The 23,738-nt window shown below is 32.4% G+C and overlaps 1 protein-coding gene across 3 annotated transcripts in view; it reads right to left on the bottom strand.

Moving 5' to 3' along the window:
- sli (slit guidance ligand) overlaps positions 1-21,486 on the bottom strand; it is a 174,866-nt gene extending 153,380 nt beyond the window's left edge. For 2 of the 3 annotated variants that reach the window (XM_035085854.1, XM_035085853.1), the window contains exon 1: positions 6,386-7,325. In XM_035085854.1, the coding sequence (XP_034941745.1) occupies positions 6,386-6,654 (269 nt within the window). In that variant the 5' untranslated portion in view covers positions 6,655-7,325. Of the gene's footprint in view, positions 1-6,385; positions 7,538-21,135 lie in introns of those variants that run through there. The other variant, XM_035085855.1, reaches the window with a different exon arrangement.
- Positions 21,487-23,738: the final 2,252 nt, after the last annotated feature.

Below are 23,738 nucleotides of genomic sequence, written 5' to 3'. Positions count from 1 at the left end.
CATAGATACTATAAAAATAAATAGACACCCACACGATTCGAGCTCAAACGAATAAGGAAGTAACGAACCTTAACGAAGCAACGTTTGATGATTGGAGATTAAATCATCTTATTATAAATGATTAATATAATAAATGGATAATATATGTAATCACATCATGAATATTTTTATGTTAAATATAAAGTATAGTTGATCGGGTGATCAGACCTGCAGCCTGGAAAGTCGATAAATTACATGACACTTATTTATTTCTTTTTCTTCCTTCTCTGTTAGCAAGAAAAAATGATCGCGTGATGTAGAACCTAATCTAGTCATTTTATTTCCAAACAACTATACCTTATCAGTCTGTTGAATTGTAAAACAAGATGTATCCAGCTGTTGAGTTTACTCAATCAGCACTTCTCTAAACGAAACATTATAATAAAAAAGTAACATATTCGTAGAGAGTTCTCTTATTTATCACACCCTAGAAAGAATTTGAGGAGGAATAACGAAGTAGATAGCACAGGAAAGTTTCAAATGTCGACAGGAGAAACGCTAAAGACAAATCATGGAGCGAGTGACCGAAGAAAGATGGAGTGACGAAAAATGAAGATAAAAAAGACACGAGATGAACAATATATATATATATATATATATATGTTGAAAGTTCTTTGGAAAGAAGAAATACAACATGTTTTGACAGACGTTAGGGTATGTGAACTCTGCATTTTTATTTTGTTTGTTCATCTTCACTCATCAGTTTACTTTTTTTCCTCACTACCTTATTCTTCTATCTCTTACTCTCACAAACAATCTTATTCGTTTCCCAGGTTTCTACCAGCAAATTTGCAGCGTCATATAAAGTATGCATTTTTAAAATTACATTAGAGGAAAGAAAAAGAGAATTCAGTTGAAAGTTCCAGCTTTTGTCTAATTTAATATAATATGAAAATGTCAAGAAAATGAAAACCGACTAATGAGTTCAAGACATATATTTGAGTTGTCAGTAAAGCAGATTGATTCGTTGGCAAATGGAGGCATTAATTAACTTTCACTATTAGCAGAGTTTTCTATTTAAATAGCTTTCGTGTTTATATATTTGATGATAGGTGAATATTTAGTGATAAAAAATTAACGCTACCGTCTATTATTTTATAGTTGATAGAACACTGCAGTGGCTAGACAAAGAGCTTTCTTTTCTTTCACACCTCTTTGCAGTTTTCTTCGCCATATATCGATCGACTTCGCACATGAAGCATTTAATTCTGTCACCACCACTACAAGGACATCGTGGTGCTACCCTTAAAGCAGTTTTTTTACTCGCTCGATCGAATCTCCATGGAGTCTCGTACAACCCTCTGGCTTCAGAGCTGAAAAGAAAAGAAGTCGGGAGGGAAAAAATAGGGAAGGAGGTGACCGCTCTCAGCGGGACACAGGCATTGTCCGAAAATTTAGAACGGCGCCGCTGAACGGATGAAGGGGCGACGAGTAGAAAAAAATAGAAGAACGAGTAATATAAATGTTAATGTTCTGAGCTCGTGGTGAGGGACCTGGATCAAAGGTTTGCAGCAATTTACGCGATGCAAAGATCGAGAAAAATACTAGTAGTAGACTGGAAGAAGAAAGATGCAAGAAAATGGCACTGTGGGGTCATTTTTTCTTACGAACAGCAGGAATAGAAAATTTCGTACCAGCTATATATGTATATAAACTGCTGACTAAAATACGCTCACGATTGCACGCGCGTAGAAAACACTTGGAAAAAAAGATGAGACAGAAATGAGGAGAAAGAGAGGGTAGACTTTATGTAAGCTTCTTGCACGAGGTTGTAACCAACGTGGTAATAAATTTTGGAGCTGAAGGAGCGGCGTTTTCTCGCGTCGCAATCGCGAGATCCCCTCTCACCCTTCTATGTTAGCAACAAGGAGCAGCCGAGCCACAAAGAAAAATTTTTCAGGATGGGTGACGTGTCCTCACGGTCTTACGACCTTTTACCACTTCCACATATATCCTTAATTTTTTTTTTCCTACTTTGCAGTATTTATCAGCTGCACACGTGAATTAGTAATCTGTGTTTTACAGAATGTGTAAATATTAAATCTCGTAGATTATTGAGTGATAATTTAACGAATGATTATTATCTTTATTGCCATTCAGTATCAGGAGCATTAATCCTCGTGTTGTGGTTTATGAGAAGAAATTATGTATGAAGGATTAACAAGTCTGGGTATTGCATTGCAGAATTATGTACCAGAACGATGGAAATTCAAACGCGTTAGTTTCACTCGTACTGCACAATCTTCTTGCTTAATCCTATAACAATAGATGTCGACTAAGAGACTGAACAAACAGGGAGATTTGTTCGTTGACGACAGGGACCAACGTCATTTACCATTAACCTTGTGGTAGAGCTAGTGGATATTCAAACCTCCCTTATTCTCTCTTTCTTGTTGAATCTTAATGCTGATTTATCGCCAATCTGCTCACGCCATGCGGTAAAAGACTCAATCGAACTTGGCCCACTTCCAACTTCTACTATCTATTCTACTACTAACCAATCATAAATTAACATTGACCATACAACGAGTTGAGAACTAATTGTTGTTAATTTGTCTCCAGAGATCACAAAAACGATCATGAACTTTTTTGATAGTGGTTCGAGATGATGTGATACTTTTAATTAATTATCCTGTGGATGATCTTTGACAGATGGTTTGGAAAATTTTTTTCTCTCCACCATGACAATCAATAATAAATTCTTTTACTTGAAATAAATGTTTTATTCTACGATGAATTATAAAAATGATTAGAACAATTTAATTATAAATTTAATTGGTTTTAAATTACCTTGAGATGCATTAAACGGCTAGTTTTCAATCAAAATCCATCTAGGTATTCTCGAGATATCGTCGACAAAGTCTGAAGAACATTTATGTGGAGGTTTTATGCATGAAAAGATTCAACGAAAAATCCATTTTTTATTCTTCAACGTATTCTTTGTTCTTTTATTATGTTAAATAACAGCGCAAAATAAAATTTAACAAATTAGAAAGTTTTCGGCATTATAATTATTCATGATGCACTTGGAATGCTTTTGAAAATGTTGAATGATATCCCATGCTTCTCTTTCAGGAGTCTAGTTTGTCTACTAGCCCGGAGGTCGTGTCGGCGCATAAGCACGTCAGGAACACACACCTTCGAGGATACGGGTCGACGTAAATGTTCTAAATTGTAAACCAAGCGATGCAATGCGTGATCACGTCCAAACATTGGTGGTATCCGAATTGTAGTTCCTTAGGGGAGGATACCTAAGAAAAGATATTTTAAACGAGCTGAAGACATGATATTATAGCACTGTAAAAATTATCAACACAGGCACCGCGGGAAACCACGCCCAGGGATAATGCTGTAAGAAGCCGAAATGAATATTATGAAAAAGATGAATAGGAATAAAAATCATAAAACAGAATCTCAGAAAATAATTCCTCATTTAACTTTTAAGCATCTTCAGACCATTAATTATCAAAAATATCGAGAATAGATAAAATTATATTTTAATTTTATTTCTATATAAATTAGTCGTTTTCCAAAATCTTAATGGTTTTCAAGATTGTTTCATGTCTTATTTACATATAAAACTCTATAATGGTATGATCAAAGCACGTAAACTTTAATCAATGAATTATCTAAATGGGCTCAGAGTGTAGTGTATATACGGCACAAAAAAATTTCACGACGATGAATGTGTTTTGTGCACCCCATGGTGCTTTCGTGGCTTGCAAAGAACGAGTCAACTCAGGTACAGATACTTTGGCCAGAGGAACATAAATATTTAATGCAATTCGACGTACATCCCCCTGGGACAACATAACTTGTGAAATCGAGGAGAGCACGCTATACGAATTTGCCCATGAGTACCCTTCTACGATAAGCTCGACTTAATTTTATTGGCTATATGCAAAGAATATTGCACATATATTTTTTATTACATAGACCGCACCTTCAGTTGCTAAATTCGCTCACAAAAAAATTTAATCAATAGATGACAAATATTATTCACCTCTCTTATTGTTTGCTTCATGAATTTATTGATTGAGATTTCTTTTTTTTCCATTGATTTAATGCTTTGATTATTTTTAAGGTATTTTTTAATTAGAAAGTAGATATACATGAACATTAATCAAAAAATGTATGAACATGATTGTTTAAATGAAAGTTTCATTTGTGGAGTGTGTTTTTTTAATTTATTATGAAATATAAAGAAATAATTAAGTGCTCCTATAACCAAAAAAATACTTGACGAATTTTATGAAAAGTTTTCCAAAGTTCTAATGAATTCGTTTACTAAAAGTTGGGTGAATGTTTATGGAAAAATTTTCAAATTAGTCTTTTAAATATTTTTTAAACATAAGTTACCCAATGCTTGTTAGTTCAAAAAAATGAAGCACATAATACTCAACGAATTCCTTAGATATTTGACTTCTGATAGTTAAAAGAAGAAATTAATAATTATTCTCTAGTCATTTTCCTTTTATTGAAAATGAATGAGCATCTAATAAAAAATTAATGAGTTATTATTGCTTAATTAGAGACGACAATTTAGAAGCATAAGATAAATTGTGCAATTCATTTATTTGCAAAGTAAATTAAGCAATTTGAGCAATAGAGTTTAGTTTCATAGAATCAGGTGAAAGAGTATTCTTCTGGCACACCCATTCCGTGAATTCCACCGTACACCACCGTCAACGTCTTCTCAGCAGTATGAAAAGGAGCAAAGCGTCGTGTTACAACTTCTAGAATGTTACTTAGGAAAACATCATATCGGAGGCTTACTTAAACAAGCTCCCATGGGGTTTGCTTTACCAACTACTGTTTACGTAGGCTAATCGAAAAATCGTAAGTGGCTTCACCCATATTAACTACAACAAACGCATCAGCCTGTACAGTGAGAGTTAAATCATAAACTACATACATAAGAGTTTTCTTTTGCTATTCATCATGAACTTTATGTATACTAATAAAAATGGAATCCAACGTAAGTTTCCATGCTGGAAATAAAATGATCATCATTTCTTATTCCAGAGTAAATGACCGTTTGAATATAGAAGCACAAATTCTGAGCATGTCAAACCAATGAAAATGAAAATAAAAAATGACAGCTATCAGATATAGAAATATGATACATCTGGCTATTCAAGTTTTTTTTTCTCTATTTAAATATCGAAACGTCTGGGCTAACAGGTATAAAGCCTCTTAATCAATTCAAGTAATCTAAAAACACTTATAAAAAATGTAAAGGTAGAATCAAGTGCAATAATTATTTTAAAAAAATATTTAAGTCTCTGAATTATACTGTCACCGTACATTTAAAGCTTTCGAGATTATCTTGATTATATCATTCATGTTAATCTACTCATCAATTAGTACCTTTTTACTTCGGATCAAAGGAAGATGATTCGTAGTATAATAGTAAATAAGTTAAAATTTTGAAAAATCAGGTAGAGAAACTTTAGAAAATAAATGCTTTGTATGATGAGTGTCGTGACTGTATAAATATACACTCAAGAGAAATTAAGAATCAGTGCAAGTTTGAATGCAAGAAAAATATCTTTCGTTATCACGTGCCAATTAACGAGGGGAGTCAGATGGAAAAGGAAGGCTGTGAGTGTACACTGCGTTAATTAAATAAAGGATGTGGACCTGTACCTAAACTGAGAGTGAATCTGAGGCCAAAAGTTGGAGGATCGATAGAGCATGCAAATCCCCCGACAATGCAAAACGCACGGGGTTACAAACGAGGGGTGCCAGAGAGATTTAAATATTCATAATCTCGCTTAATAAGGCATTAGGCATTAATGGCAGGAGGTTCCCAAGTGTCCCAGGAGCTACTTCGCGATGAGAACGAGCCGGTTTTTCATGGGACGACAACGACGACTTTAGATATATAATACTACATATCACTGACATGCATGTACGTCCCACGGATTCCCCAGGCACGCTAATGCGTTTCGAGGATTTAATTATTCCATCCTTTTCCACGCTTCTTGACGGCATATGAATCGTATGCTAATTCAACGGACATCGTTAATAGCTCTCTGGTACTACCACGAATTTATTAGAGGCTCGATCAACCTATTGATTATTTCTCTCTTCTCTTGGATCAGCAGACATGAGTGCGACACTCTGCAAATATACATTCAACCTCCCGCCCTTTACAGTCGTGTTAATTCGTCTACAATGACGCCTCCAAACGTTTATGCTAATTAGTTACTTCTCTCTACCCTCATACTCTATTCACAACAGTTTGAAGGTAAATATAGACTTGATACAACGAAACTATTAGTTCTCGGTAACAATTATCGTATTTAAATAATTGGAGTAATTAAACTGAAAAAACACTTACAGTTTTTCGGCGAGAACTGCTAAATCTCCAGGAACCTGTGTGAGTCCTCTTTCGGAACAATCAATATCCTGTCCTTTGCAGGTGCAAGCCCATGGACATCGTACACCATTAAGATCTTCCATGGTGCCAGCATTTTCAAAGTCGTAACCACTGAGTCCTGTGCCATGTGAAGCTCCTCCCAGTACGGACAAAACAAGCAGCAGTCCCCAAGCACAAACTACTGAACCACAACTTACGCCCAAGAGGCGCATTGACCAGCTCGGAGCCATGGTTCGCGCAATAGTTAGAAGCTTCTCGTTGATGTTTCTAACAGTCTGATTGGAACCCTCGAGAATTTCGATAAATTTTCTGTGGCTCTTGTTGTTGCTGTTGATGTTATTACTTGATGTCCGCAATATATTCTCAGGAGGAATGATGACTCTGGTGCAAACGCTAAAGGGTTCAACACCAGTTGCACAACTCACTTCACAAACTGCACTAGAACTTGTACGAAATGCTACTCTCTCGATTCGGTCAGCACGAACGAGAGGATGTAGTGATGAATTTTCAAATGTGTTACTAGTTGAGTTGCTACTATCAGATGACTCTCGAATTTTGTCTGCAACTTGTTCTACACTGCGGTAGGTCTCTCTACGCAAATTAGAGTGAGCGTGGCTCTCCACACGCTCTGCCAAATCGACTGGATCGGCACGGCCTATACTTGGTTGCGGTTCTTCATTCACTGCATCTGCCTGGCCAGTTGGGGGGCCTTGGTCGCCCCCTTCTCGGCCGGGAAACCCGTGCGCGCGGACAGCAGTGTCCACCACTAACGGCAGCACCCGATCCTGCTCATCCCGCGACTGCAAGACTGGTGACTTTATCTTGATGCTGATCTTTGTTGATTTTTTACCGTACCCCAGAACAGGGTACGTTAAATGAGCACCTTCGTACGTCTTTAATCTTTAACCCTGCACTAAATCCAACCATCTATTTGTTGAATCGTTGTTTTATACAAGAGTTAGTTCACAACAAGCTTACTGCGATCACTAATTCTCACTTGTTCTCCTGTTAGAACTTTTAATTGAACAATGCAGTCATGTAGTAATTGTGTTGCAATTTTTTACAAGATATTCCGTTTTAATTTTTCAATGTTCTGTTTTGTGCCAGCATAACCTGAAAAAATATTGATAAAAATTATATATCTTCATGTTATTGATAGCTAGATTTAAAAAAATAAAAAACTTGTTATAATAGATTGTAAAGATAAATGCTGTCAGTATTTTTAAATGTATCATCAATTTAAACATTCCGTGAAAATTATAAAAAATTTTAATTAAAGTGTTTTAATTTTTTGTGGTAAATATTGGTTTTCTTCTTTATAAAATTATTATTGTTGATAATAGTATAAAATTTGAAGGAATGATAAAAAATTTTAAATCTCGTTTTTAGATAAAGCTTTTAGACAATTATCACAGTACTTGAAAAATAATCCAGATATACTTATGTAATTCCCGTAAAATTTTCTCTTATTTTTATTTTTAAATTCTATTCATTTAATTTTTTTTATTCATCGCATGAATGAATCTGACAATTCAAATGTCATAAACTGCTTTGAAGGATCTTCATTTTTTTATTCTGAATTTTCTGTCAATCCATTGTCATATCAAACTGACCGTATTTTATAGGAAAAAATATTTGATTGAGTTGATCTCATTTTCTCAGCTTATTTAAAGAAAGATTTATCGGTTTAATTGAATTCTAATTGTTTATTGATATGAAATGCATGTTTTTATACCTATTTTTGAATACTTTACTAATATTATTAAATCAATAGAACAAAAATATTAGAAATAAGAGTAGATTCAATCAAATGAATTAGTTTTGAAGAATCAAATAATTTGAAAAATGTTGAATTTACAGATGAATTTTAGTAGGAAATAAGGAGTACCAAAAAAACGAAAAAAAATTTACATATACAGTTCAAAAAAGAGGTAACATACATATCGAACCTAGAAAAAAATATACTTTCGTAGCACAATCAAAGCTTCGGATACATTCCAAGCACGCTCTGAGAGCTTCGGAGCATATTGGAATTTTTCTTCAGTACATACCCTAACAATTTTTATCTTTCTCTTTCTCCAGACTGCCTATACGTTGTCTGACAGACGGGGTATGAACAAACCTACGCATACCTTTCAAAGTTAAATCTACAAATGCCTACCTGTGATTTTACTTTTCAGAGAACATTTGAGCCGCATAACATTTGAGAAAAAGGTATTTGATTCAAAACAACAGAAAATACTAAAATTCTACAACTCCATTTTAATCATATTCTCATCAAGCGAAACTCGTAAATCCTATCTCTCCAAATTTTCCATTACATATCCCAATAAATTACTCAAATTTTTTTACTGTCTGGATTTCGGTTATACACTTGACTCTGCACAGAAAGAAATCGAAATACTTGGATTTACTATCATATTTTAAAGTCCTATTTAAACTTACATTTTACATATGTATTAGAAAAAAATTAAAATTAGACAGAAGTACATTTAGACAAAGCGGTTAAATTTAAATGAGATACCACCCTAATGTTAATAACAAAAAATTTTCGACAGTATACACATGATCAGATTATCAAAAGTACTCTGATGATTAAAATATTACTTTTTATTAAAATTTGGCTTAAACCTTATTTTATATGATTTCTTTGATTATTAAATTAGACCATTTAGAAGTTAATCCGAAAAGCATGTTGTAACTTACAAAAAACCCATCAGAATTTAATGTTTCATTTATTTTTGTAATGTTGCTGCATCGGAGCCGTTATTAATTGTTAATTATTTTTAACCTGTATAATGGAATCGTCAAAAGAATTTTTTTCCCCACTACAAAGATTTTTTGTCTCTCATCCTTGGACAAAAGATAATTCATTTATTAGTTCTACTGTACCTTTAAACATTTTACAGTATAATAGTTGAGTTTTTTTTTAACTATAAAAGATTGAACTATTTAATATCGATGAAATATTAATACATGATAATAAATTTTCTATTTGCATGTTTTAAAAAGTACACTGACGAAACTCAAAAATTTTCTCGTTATATTGAAATTATTTGTCTGATATACCAGAAACTGAATATTTATTCTCTCAAATGAAAATGATTACTATAGATACTTCAAAGGAATAATATATATATATATGTATATATATATAGCAAGAGAACAAAATAAATCAATTTCGAATGTATCCAATTAGGAGAGTTATCATGGATAAGACTGAAGTGCAAATAGAAGATGCAATAAGCATAAGCGTTTCTCTTGAAGTTGGCTGGAGGGAGGGATCGATAACTCGATTAGCAGTATGAAGCTGCCAACAGCGTATACAGTTAGGTGCTTCTGAGGGTCTGGTTGTGGCCTAAGTATAGCCGCAGTCTGTCGATGTACGTACACATTGCACGCAAAATATTCTCGAGCATACTCGATCGAATAATATCGCTGCGCTTGACTCTGATGATGAAGTTAAGGTGTTTGGGTCGAGAGGGAGTAAAACGTAGGCCAAAGGGTTATGATGTACTACCATTACATACCTGTTCTCATCTTGACAACTATCACTGTAGAGTCTACTAAAAGCAATAGAATTCTCTACTGTCATCCTACCACTTACTTTTGCATTAATTATCGGCGTAGTTGGCGAATATTAATTGGAACAAAGTAGCTTATTGACTTTTTTTCTTTCGTCAGTGTCTCAAGGGAGGACACACAAAGATCAAGGAGTTGAGAAGACTAGACGAAAGTTACTAGTGAGCACATATGTCTGAAAAAGAGCAGTAAGAAGAAGTAGAAGAAGAGGATGAGGAGAAATCGAATTTCTTGGATGGCTCCTGGTAGCTTTCTTGTGCCTAGATAGTAAGAAGGGAGTGGCAAGTTCAAAGAGAAATGTTCGTTTTCGGATTCAGTGGAAAACCTAATTTGTGAAAAGTCGACCGTCCAGGGAATTGTCTTCAATGGAATTCGCTAGAAATTTTTTTATTTGAACCCTCATTTTACTTCACTTGAAATTAAATGACATGAAATGGTACGTTCGAAAAAATCTTATTTTTTATATTCTTTATTTCTTGTGGAGATAAATTTATACTACAACACTCCTCTCGAGTAAATTGATTTATTAGAGTTCAATGAACGTAGTCAGCATTCCGCAGTGTATCATCTACACGATTGTACGCGAATCTAAAGCCAATTTGACGCTGATTCACTTACATATGTATGTTTCTCTCAACAGACTATCAATTCATAAATGATGTGAACACGTTTTGGCTAGGAATAACAAAGTGGTTTTGTTTCTTTTTATATAGATTGGCATGCAGTGCGATCAAATCGACTCCAAAAGGTAAAAACAACTCGGAAGACTTCTTCATAGATATTGAAATGCCGGTAAGGTCTTTTTTAACTACTTATATTGTATTTTTATCTTGTAGACATTCGTTAACTACCTGGGACAGGAATTTTTTGAATATAAAAGAAAGATAACTACTTATATACTAAGGAGTGTGTCAGAATCAATTGATTCAATATCCCCATGAAACGTTAACGTCTTTTCAGAAAATTTATCTGGTTTTCATTATAAAGTGGAATGAATAGTGGAATGGAAAAATATAAAATGTTGATAGAATAAATAATTATTTTGTCGAGTGGATATTTTAATGAATAAAAATATTCGATTTGGATGTCATTTTTTTTTATGCGATTATACTTAAATTATATAGAACTGGTTTGTATGTTTATACGATTACATGGGACATTATTAATGTCGATATAGAGATTTCTCGCACGTAATAAAGTTGGCCAGTATATTTTACAAACGTCGAGTTCATTTATAATATCATATCACTGAACACCGTTTCATTTATTAATTATTGTATACTAGTTATGTGCATATATATAAACGAGAATATTTCACTAACCGCGAGTATCCTACTACAAAATTACGCTTTATCCATTCGCCTTCAAATAGTATTATCACAATGCAATGCTTACCGTTAATACCAATTATTTGATTATCGTGATCAAAATGAGTGCATTTAAATTTAAAAAGTTTAATGTTCGTGAGAATAAACCCGATGGGAAAAGCTCAAATTACATCTTTGATAATGCAGGTTATTTGTACATAAAAATAAACATAGCAAAAAAGAGGGAAAGAACAAAAATAAAAATGGCAGCTACACATATGAGAATACACTGAGTGAAATAATGATCAAGCAGTCGGCACGCACATGCCAAAAGAGATGAAGTCGATCTCTTTGCCCCCGAGGGAGCCCGAAACGAGCGATTACGCCCCCTCACCTCATGCCTTTACTTTTCATAAGTATTATCTTGCTTTTATGCTCCTTTTATTGCTTTTAACTTGACGATTATTTCCAAGTCAGGCGTACGAGTCTTCTTTCGTGCACTGTGGGAGACGAAGCACCTAGTAAGGAATTTCAAGTTTACTTTGAAGACGAGTATGTTTAGACAACGTAAAACGTCTAATGGCCCAAGTAAAATGGATTTTTAAGACTCTTTTGTAGTGAAAGAAGAATGACTCGAAGATGAGTTAAATAAACGCGAATTTTCATTCAAGTGCTTGGTACTGTATTGTACAAATGATGTGATCGATTTGCAAACGCAAAATAGAAAAAGCAACGGAACTGGATACCGTCGATTAAACGTACAAAACGACAGAACGATGCATTTCTCACCACGACACGAATGAAGCTCCTTTCTAAAGATCTCAAGTTTCTCTCTTCGCTTCTCGTTCTGATCGTTTGAGGGGCGGTTACTCTGGGATATTAGGTTTCCCAATGTGGTTTTCAACCACCCACTCGATCGTCTGATCGGCCGACTTCACCCCCAGGGAAATCACACTAGATATGCCTTGAATGCTCTTCTCTGTCCCTCAGTCTTTCACCTCGAGTTTGAGAACTCTAATAGACAGTATACTCTTGGATAACTTGATCGAGCTTAAGTGAGATTATATGCAAAAGGAACACTTCTCTCTTCATAAGAACCAAATTAACGAATTAATGCTAGATTCAAAGCTACTACTATGTTGATTACGTTCTTGTACTAAATACTAGTGATATATCCGTTCAAACACACTCTGAATAGCTTTATACATTTCTTAACTGTTTTCATAATATATTTAACTTGTTTAATAAATAAATTATAATTTTTAATCGCTTTAAGTGCTCAGGAAAATTTTCTTTAGAATATTCCATATCAAATACGTTCATTGCTTTAATGTTATTTGGTGAAAATAATATGATAATATTAAAAAGAGAACCTCTCACATTGATGTGAAATGTATATCACGAGATTAAATATAAAAAAATTCTTGTCATTTTTGAATTTCCGTATCAGTACAATATCAGTGAAAATCAATTTATCTGAAAAAAAGTACTGTGTCTACGTGGAAAGAAAAAAGAAGAAATTACAGTGTGGAATGTGATGATATTATATGGGAAAGGAAAAGATGTTTTTCTAGAATGGTTTCTCAGTCATCAGAAATGCCATCACAAGTATTACGAGAGGACAAAGATTGCGCTTTATCGATGAATTAAACTCGAAATGTGACAGTATCGCACTGTAATGAAATTAAATCAATTATTTGAAATTTAATTTGTAAGTCATTTTACTTGACACGTATCTAACTAGTTCTTTCATAAGCAAACATTTTCTTATCAGTGTCGGTAACTTTTAACATTATTATCAAAATTTTATGCTTGAAATGATATAGGACTTGATTAAAGTTTAATTATAGCTGATTCTGTGGACTATTTATTAACGACACTAATGATCCCAAAGAAAAAGTAAGGGTAATAAAATTAGAAACTCCAACAAAAACCGTTACTTTCTTGGCAAAATCACATTTGATCTGTAAAATGTACCGTCGAATGTATCTTATTGGTACAGATAGAAAGTTTTTCCAAATTCTATTTGTCTTTTCACCCCATCTTAAATTCTTTTTGCACGATCTTTTCTATTTTCTCCTATACTTCCAGTAACTTCCGGTGTCTTTATCTCAGACTTTATAAGCGTGCGCCCAGTCGTATTTCTACACGCGCGACGCCTGCTCGCTCAAACTTCCGGCGACCAAATACTAATCGGTCTAGACTTGAGTTTCTTATAGTTTTTTTGTATCTTAAGTACACACCGTCGAGTGCAAAGAAGTTTCTTTCTTCGTTTCCATTAGAAGAAGAAAGTAAAAGTACAGTCAAAATGAGTTTTTTCATTGCTTTGTAAAGCTATCTTACTATTAATCTTCTGCTCTGGCTTTTCTCAGTGCTATCACTTCATTCTTAGGTTAGATAACTCAAATATATTCCTAAAACTTTGAATTTTTATGTATACTACTTACTAAATATATTCATAAATCACTTTAAAATAACTCTATTTTTTATGATATTTTACCACCATTTTACTTTCTCTCAAACTATCTGCATTTACGTCCATCATAGTTTTCATTATTTTGTTTATAAATACATATATTTGAAAGCGTTCTTTTACATATCTATTATTTAAAAATAGTCTACTGTACTTATTCAAATGTAATCCATTCTAGTATGAATTTATAAAGATATTTAAGTATATTATATCGGCAATAAATATTTATTTTGGTGAAATGAATAGAGAAATTTTTTTATCATAAATATAATCCTGAATGGACGATTAAAAAAATATGATTTTCAGATTATTTTTAGACAAATAAAATCTGAAACAATGTAATAAATGTTTTGATTATATAAAAATTGTTGAAAAATTGAAATAATTTGTAGCATAATTTTCCCATTTATTTTCAATAATAATCTACTCAGTCATGAGTCAATTGCAGACTGCAACGACTTGATGGTTTTTGTTTTATCACTAAGACTTTTGATAATGTCATTTACTTGCGACGTTCTTAATGGTAAATCTATAATAGTTCTGCACTTGTTCGTGTCTGCTTCTTGTCGCAGACAATTCTTAGCCTCACTCTACTTTACCTCATTCTCTTTACTAAGCATCTAGCGGCCTTTTCCTCCCTGTTTCGTCTTGTTTTTGTGGTTACTACTCCTGGCTTTTGGCCTCATGGCTAGCGCAATCCTTTTCCTCGAGTCTTTTTTGCCAGTTTGTAAGAATACAAAGGAATAAAAAAGTACAAGAGTTTTATTTTCTGTCTTTAGGACTTTTTTCCTTCGTCATACGAATGATCTTGAGAGAGAACAGTAGTCCGATGTCATCGGTCGTCCTTCAAAGTGTCAGTCATGTTGAGAGATCGATTCTAGGTGATAATTTTAAAAGAAAGTAAAAAAACGACCTTACTAAAAATATGCCAATGGCTGCGAAGACATTTTCTAGCTCTAAAGTGCACTCATTTAGAGTACGAAGCTATTAGAAAATACATTCTTTAAATGTCGAAACATTTTTCAGGAACCCATAAGCAAGACTCTTTCATTGAGATATTGTTTGGGAGAAAAACATTCTCCTCAATCACTACATATACAAAAACCGACAATATGTTTTAGAATTTTTGCGAGACAAATTTCTCAGCACTCTTATCTTTAAGCGAAGCCTTGAAATAAAATGTATAGTGTGCAATATGAGTTGTATTATCTACACGAAAATACCCATTATTATTTTGGCACAATAATGAAAAGACAAAAAAAAACATTTATAGAAATATTCATAGAAATTGTTTAAAAATGTTCTTCAAAATACTCCAATATTCTAAAAAGATTTGAAAAATACCAATAATTTTTGTTTCATAAAAATATACAAGAAATAGCTAAATATTATTTTAATTTACTATCGATGGTAGTTTTTTTGTCAAAACTAAATTGTATTCAACTGTTCAATACAAATCATCAAGAGTTGAAAACTATTAATCAAAAATGAAGTGGAGCTATATGTTGAACAAAATGTACTTGAAGTCTCAAACGTTCAATCAACGATTTTCCTTTTTTATATTCAAACCGTAATAGTTTGAGCATTAGAAATTATAAATTTCTTAAATAACAAAAATACAACAAAATAATATTATAACAAAAAAAAAATGCATGTAAAATGATGACTAGTTAATATGCATTAGTGTATGTTTATGGTAATACTGATAATAATCAATAAAGGTCTTATTTTGTATCAAAAATTAGATAAAGAATTTTCTACTCCAATGGTCGACAGTAATTTTTATCACAAATTCCATTGTATTTTTTCTTCTTTATGTACAGTTATCTGGATAAGAATTCTTGAAAAGTTATTTTTATAAGTAAGAAACAAGTATTTTTAAATAAAAATATATTTAGTCATAAGAGTAGGAAAACTATAACTGACAACTTTAGCACACAAAAATCCAATATAAGTTGATCTAACTTGGAAAAAAAGAGAAAGAAATTTTATGCTCCATATTACATAATTTTAGGAAGCTGGCTGATAAAATTTGCGGAAAATTGTCTTACACTCACGAATAATGTTTTTGTCATTTTATTACTGACATACTCACATACAAAATACTCAGTTTACAACGCGGACGTGCCGGGTGGTCATAGAGGAACGACCGCACGACGACATGTTTTTACGTAAGATAGCGATCAGTGCACGAGTTCGATTCTTTATTCCGTACAGGCACGGATCAGTCGGGAGAGATCCGGTGCAGAGGCCCCAGGTATCAACCGTGGAATTTCAACATTCTTCTCTTTTGCTCTTTTTTTTGATGGATGCTGCGCGCAATCTTACATGAACGTATGTATCAGGAAGCTTTAGGTGAATTATGATAAACTCCAAGACTCAGGATTTTTATGGTTTCATGAATCCGACATGTCTGCCCGAAAATTCAGGCCAAACAGTCGGTTACTTCGGCTTCTCTTGACTTATATAGCTGGGGCATACGTGAACAAGTGAATCCGCAGAGTTGCTCCGAATATATTTAATAATATTTCATATGAAATAGGCGCATTATCCATGTTCTGATTTATCGTATTTTAAATATATTATTTAAATTCACAAAGATTTAATAATACAGAGTTAAAGATTAAAAAGCTTTTTATTGTTACCTAAAACCTACTGTTCTGAGATGAAAACTTTTCAATTATAGTAGTCAATATTTCATCTATTTTTCAGTACTTTTTTAATAAAAATGTTTTTATCAATCATATTAAATTAGAATATATATTTTTTCTCTTAAAATAAATTAGTAAAATTTCTCATAATTTCTCCATCACAGTTTTAATTCATTGAAAAATCAACAATTTATATTCATTTTCCTAAAATATATTACAGTATAGGTGGTTTACTGTGCAACTTCCTTATTTAAATATATTCCAGCCAATTCACAAGTTTAATATAATTTTACTGATTAATAGTGTTAAACTTGGTACTATTTTTATCATTAAATGATCATCGATTATTTTTAAAAAAGGTATTTTAAATTTTTCAGATAATTACTTCAGTATTGATTATTAAATAGGAACGATAATCTAGTAAGTTATCGTTTGAATAAATCAGAAAATGACTTCCTATGTTTAAATAGTTATTTAATTTTTATAATTTAATTTAGTTTATTATAAAGTTTGATTTATTTTGAGTTTTTGGGATAATAATCTTTAATTTAACGAAAAATGAAAAAATTAAAATGTCTGAAAAACTGATGAGTAAGTTAAAATAATTGGGCTTTATAAAATTATTCACGGAAAAACGGAAGTAACCGTGACACTTCCGTACACTTTTTATAATTTCATCAAGGCTTTTTATTACACGGTGATTTACAATATAATTACTGCATCACGAAACAACTTGACTTTCGTCTTCACATTTTTTTTATATTTCTTTTTGGCCAATATTTTAGGGGTTGAAAGAGCCGCACGAGAGCAGGATGGAGATAATTGAAAGAGAGGATCAGAAAAGGAAATGATGGGAAAAGAGTGAAAGGAAGCTTGAGGGGCTAAACAATTACCCTACCTTCGCGACAAGTAACATTTTCACCCCTCACAATGTAGAAATGCACCCCTTGAGGTGTACCACTATTTTTCTCTGTTACGTCTCCTTATGGGAGTGGAGAAACTACTTGCATTGTATATGGAGCTTATAATATTCCAAGTTCTCATTGGACGTATGAAATTAAGTACAGAAAAAGACTGTATAATGTATATGCGTAGACAAGACTGAAAAAATGGACAGGTGAAATCGGACGTCCTATCTCGCATGCACGAACATACACCCCTCTAGAACGACAATCGATATAGGGTAGTCGTCGACGATTCTCTTGTTGAAAACGTCTGTAGAAGAGTTTGTAAATTATTCAGATCAAGCAGGAAATACAGAAAAAAGGAACTATTATTTTGCAAAGTAATTAGATAGTCGCGTGTTGAATCTACTTGCAGTGACAAGAAACAGAATCTATTTTATACACATGAATAAATAATATTTTTTTTAATATAAGAATTCTTTCCCATGTATAAGATAATGTAAAATTATCATTACTTTTATGCAGATAAATGATATGGATTAAAATACGTATTTTTAGTTTTACTAAAGAAAAAAATTTTATAGATATATATATATATATATATATATCTAAAAACCAAATTAGATTTACAATTGAAGCTATTTTTTGTTTGGTGAAAAAAATATGTTACCAATTATGTTACAGTAAATTTTCCGACTATAAGCTTTTTTTCTTATTGGATAAACTTTTTCTCTTTCTGTTTTGTTGCTTTTTTTTAAAACAGTTCAAGTTGTTTTTGTTTTTTACAAAATTCAACCTACTGAAATAAAATAGAGACATAAATTTTATTTTACGTTAAAAGAAAAAAAATTAAAGTTTTTCTCATAAATTTAGAAATTTTCTGTATCATTTGTGATTTAGATGTTTTAAAATTTAGTCTATGACTCTACTGATGAAGAGAAATTGTAATCAATAAAATTTTTGATATTAGTGCTAATGATATATGAGAGGGGTAAAATTCATATTATAAAATAAATTCATAAATGGAGTTATCATGTGTCCTTTGGGAGTGTCGTTAGGTTAAAGTTTCAGGTGTTAAACAGTTTCATAAATGAGAATTTACGGTGTAGGAATAGCAGTAAATACTACTAGTAACATTCCCCTGACGAAGTCCTAACCTTGCGACATCCGTCAAGCTCCCCATGAATAATTCAATCTCGAGTTTCCCTTTTGGTATTTTTTCGTTATAGTACAAGATAAGAAAAGAGGGGAAAAGGAAATAAATTAGAGCTGAAATTCCGGTATAACGTTTGAACGAGTTGAAGAAAGGAAGTTGATGAAGAAAATAAGAAAAAAATATACTATACACATGTCTACTCATTGCAAATCGATTTGGAGTAATGGACTGAAGCTACAAAGAATAAATTAAAATAAAAGACTTGAATGACTTTCATTTTTTTGTTTGACTATTCTATCATTACAGTGAAGTCAAAATAATTAGATGTCTGCTCAAAATAATGAGTGTAGCTTTTTTTATACTCATTTACGTTTCTATTTCAGTTCAAATAAAACAGCTTTATCATTACAACTAATGTATCCACATAAAGTGTTGAATTCCTATACAAATCACAGTACAGTGATATTTTGAATGATTATAATTTTTCATGTATTTATACGCAAACCGACAAAATTATCCTACTTATTCAGACAATAAAATTACATAATAAAATTATTTATTATCACAAGAATTTCATCTTCATCTTCAATTGCTAGTGCTATCCATTTAGATGAAATGTTTCTTCTCATAAAATTAAAGTAAAATTACAAAATACTATTATTTGTATTTTATAATAACAGTTACTTTATACTTAATGTCATTTATATTCTTCTTTATTTTATATTTGTTCTAATTCACATTAATAAAATCTATAGATAAAATAATTAATAATCATGATATTGAGTAGTCTTCTTTCTCAAAGAAAAACTTTCTATAAAATTAATTATGTTTTTATTGTAACGAACTCATTCATTTTGCTGAAAGTAATCAGCTTTTCGTCAAATAATACGAATACAATATTAAATATATAATGGATAAAGTAAAAAAACAACGCTAGATTGACCGAAAAGAGAATGATGAGTTTAGCACGTAAATGCCATAGCGTGTCAGTGACACGTGTCACCTCTCTGAGAGTAACCGCACGCGGCTGTAATACATGTCAATATAGCGCTTCGCCCGTTCAAAGTTCCTGAGTTTAATCGAGCGATGCTAGTCAACGTTTAAAAAATCAACGGTTTATCTGTGTGATGCGTTTCCGAAACAAAATACTATTAAATGAACAGGATAATAAACAAAGTAGATAGCGAAAAAAAGAAAAACAATGATTACTGTAGATAATGATAAATGAGTTGTTATAAAAGTAATAATAAATGAATTGCTATTTAAAAAGTTGAGCAATTCATCAAGTGAAATAATTGAAGGAGTTTAGTGGTAGTGTCAAAAATTTATTCCACATGGTAATCTTTTCCCACAATATGTGGCTTGAAGAAACTTCATAGATAAAGTATAGCGCCTAGCGTACATCCTCATTTAAATGAAATAAATCTTGTTACAAGTAATTTTCGTCCGACGGCGGGACCTCGAAACGTTAAAGAGAAACAAAATATAAAAAAAGAAGAGAGAAATAAAGAAAGAGAAACATTATTATGAGCAAAGTCTTTAAAACACTTGGTTAGCTTGTGCGCGAGACGAATGGATTTCGTTCCATCATCCGAGATTTTGTGACAATGAAGCTGCTTTCTCTCTTACTACGTTCATATCGTTACGCAGGATAATCACCAATTTTCCATTTTGACACGAGTTTAATAATACTTGTAGTGCGAACACTCGTCTATCAAAATATCCTCATATCAGAGTCTTGAGTATGATCATCCTCAATGGCTATTCTGTATCTGATCTTAATATTATAAGTAGGTACATGATAATCGATGGCAGTTAAACGAGAGAATTGCTCAAGGCTCATTCCACCAACGAGGACGATCGGAAATCATGACTCGTTACGATAGTTAAATTCCCATATGAATAAAATGGTTTGTTTTTTTTTATCGCGAAAACGAAGAAGAGAAATTTTTTGAAATATTAATCTTATTCGAGAAAACTGCCTGCAAACTAGTGATTTTACTAGACTGTTCCTGCCGGCTATGAAAACTATTATAAAAGCGTTCAAAATATTCAAAGGCATGTATACGCAGAACCTCACCATTGTATTCTTAGTTCACCGTTTCTCGATTCAGTCGCGTAAGACTTTTTTCCCTTTCTTCTCTCATTCATGGACATACTACGTGCTCCAAAGTATCGCAACAACGATAGTGGACGAGAAGCAAAAGAGAAATAACTGAGCAGGTTTCTCTCTTGAAGCAAGAGGGTTTTTTAATCGTTTATTTCGCTTTGCCTTCGTTCATTTTACCGATGTCCCAGGACCGACCCCTTCGTCTCGCCGCTCTCCTGCCCGCGGGTTCGTTGAACGTTTTCCTTCTTTCTTGTTCACTATGTTTCTCTATATACTCACGATGATCCGTTAAGAGTCTTGTACTTCATCGGTCAACTCTAATGTTACATCTCAAACAGTTCATGTAAATTTTTAGCGGAAGGCACGTGCCTTTTGTGATTATTTTTTATTTAAACTAGTTTTTGTGACTAGAAAATTCATGGCAGTTTTGTTTGATTGACAGCATTTATTTCAATTAACTTGTAAATAAAGAGATTAAAAAAAAAAACTATCTGAGAGAGAGAAAGTTTTTTTTACAGTCAACTTACTAAGTTGACAGCAAATTCCAAAGTATTTGATTTCCGGCCCAGGAGTATAGAAAGTTCACAGTAACTAAAAAATTCAAACGCACGTCTAATAAAACTAAACAATAAATCACTTATTAACTTCCAACACGTGAAAACTTTCCAGAGTAAAACAAAATAAAACAAACAATAGATGAGTCTTTATCAAGTCAATATACGACACACTATTTAGTACTTTTTTTTAAAAAAACACACAATAATAATAGAAATTAATTCCAGGTGTAGGCTACGAAAGAATGAGTCTATTCACGTATTCGAAACGATAACTTTGACTCATTCAACGCACGAGAATGACATACATTCGTTCTGCTCAACAGCTCGCGCTCAACTGGTCTCTGGCGCTTGGCGCGGTATTGCTGGAACCATAAAGGGGCTCGAGACTGCGCGGCGCGCGACAATTGTACCCCACCGCTGTGATCAACCCCCATGGTGGACATTGATGGGGATCTGAAGTCCATAGAAATAAAGAGCTACTGTAGCTACGCAAATCGAACTCCATAACCTATTCACTCACACAGTGTTGATGACACCGAAGTCCTTCTTTATCATGGAAATTCAAGTGGGATGTCACCACACGTCTTGTTTTTACCGTGAGCACACATATCAATTTGTAGATGTTTCTTTATCCTTATTTCACCTCCTTAATCTTTTCTTTATTTATACTTTTTCACGTCAGCTTCCGGCCATTCGGATTTCCGTTTCGGACTTCCGTCTCTTAGATTCACGAGTGTTCTTGAGAGGAGATTGATAAAATACCATTTGAATGGTGAACCATCCGGTGCTTTCAATGACCTTTAAATAATTTTTTCAACGTTTATACTCACCTTCATGTTATTTTAATCGTTAAATATTTTAAGCACATTTAAGTTTTATTTGTTCAATTATGAATCATTACGGTATTTCGTCGCTACTGATATTATACTTAAGGGTGATTCAACTAATAGGCACACAAAAGTACGTGATAATTCTACTTTATCAGATTTTGTCAATAGAGACTCAGATTAAATGTACTCACTACACTTAAAACTCGTAATTTTTCTTAAATCGAGCAATTATTGTAGAATTTCTATTTGTTTGATAAATGAATTTACAAAAATGAAATATCACTTATAAAAAGATTATACAAAATATCAAAAATAACTTATCAATGTCTTACAGTGCTTTCTTACTATCAAGATATTTTTTTCTGCCGTTTTTTTTTTGCTTTTCTAGACTCTAAATATATTAGTTATTTAATCATATAGTCCATGACAGGAGTTCCTCGAAATTGATCAATCATGTTATATTTAATATTTTCGTTTCTTAGTCATTCAAAAAAAATTGACGAATTCCAATACACTTGACAAAATGCTTTATTAGATCTAAGCTATGCGACAAACCTTGACCTCTACTGCATACACTGAGAAAAAAATTTCGTTAAATTAAAGAATTTTTTATTCAACAAATAAGAGGATTTTGGAGCATTCTCAAGATAATATTTTATTCGATCCAATAATATTGTCATCAAAAATACATTTTGTCATTTGTTTTAATGTTACAATAAGTTCGAATGCAATTCTTCAATGTTACGACAAGTTGAAAACAAGTGACACTTTATTCGTTTCATTGAAGTTTCGATGTTAATGATCAAATGAAATATTTTTTATATGAAGTTAATTTTTTTCTTAGAGTAGAAACATAAAAATTGTCTTGAATAAACGCACTAATAGATGAATACTAATTAGAAGATGAACAAATTGTTAAAACTAGCAGATAATAACAATTTTTTTACTTAAAAATATTTTTTAATCATCAAGTTAAGGCCAGATTGAACGAAAAAACACCAACTTTTTTTTGGAGTACGTAAGAGCATACTGACTGGTTTCGATGAAGATGTATGTACGTAGTATGTCTGTACGAATATTAAGGTTTCTTACCGTTTCTGATATCTCAAGAATGGATAATAAATTTTTTAATTGATTTTTTATGTCTCATAACTTCTTTTTTTTCTATCTTTTAACGCTAACTGTCTATTTTTGGTATGTTTAGCGTACACGGAGAGAAATTTTTTACTAGGTGTAAGTGCAAAAATGACAAGTGCACGTTTCAGTGCAGTTTTTGGGTGCACCTAAAGGAGACCCAATTCAAGCCCAAAAATATTTTAAAAATCTAGAAAAGAAAAAAAAAATTCTCATAAAAACTTATTATCAAATTAACTTTCGGTGCTACAAATTTACATTTGTAATAATTTATTGTCATCATTGTCGAATATGATCTCAGAAAATGGGCTTGAATTGGGCGCGTTTTAGGCCTAGAAAATATTTTTGGGCTTCAATTGAGCTCTTTCAAAATTTAGGCCTGTAATGGGCTTGTTTTGGGCACTGAAAATTTCTCTAAGTCAAGATTGGGCTTCAATCGGGCCTGTATTGGGCTTATTTTTCATTTTGGGCGTGTTTTGGGCTTCTTTTGGGCCTATTTATTTTTACTCGGGAAGTACTAATATTTCTGTTCAACAATGAATTAGGGGTTGTCGTAAGTAATTTTTGGGTTATCCTAAGTAATTCTTTTACTAGGACACCTTTTAAGAC

Source organism: Chelonus insularis, unplaced genomic scaffold (assembly GCF_013357705.1).
Source record: "Chelonus insularis isolate UGA/USDA-ARS -01 unplaced genomic scaffold, ASM1335770v1 contig_3_pilon, whole genome shotgun sequence".
NCBI lineage: Eukaryota > Metazoa > Arthropoda > Insecta > Hymenoptera > Braconidae > Chelonus > Chelonus insularis.
The sequence above is the reverse complement of the archived record's forward strand: the minus strand, read 5'-3'. Positions and strand labels throughout refer to the sequence as shown.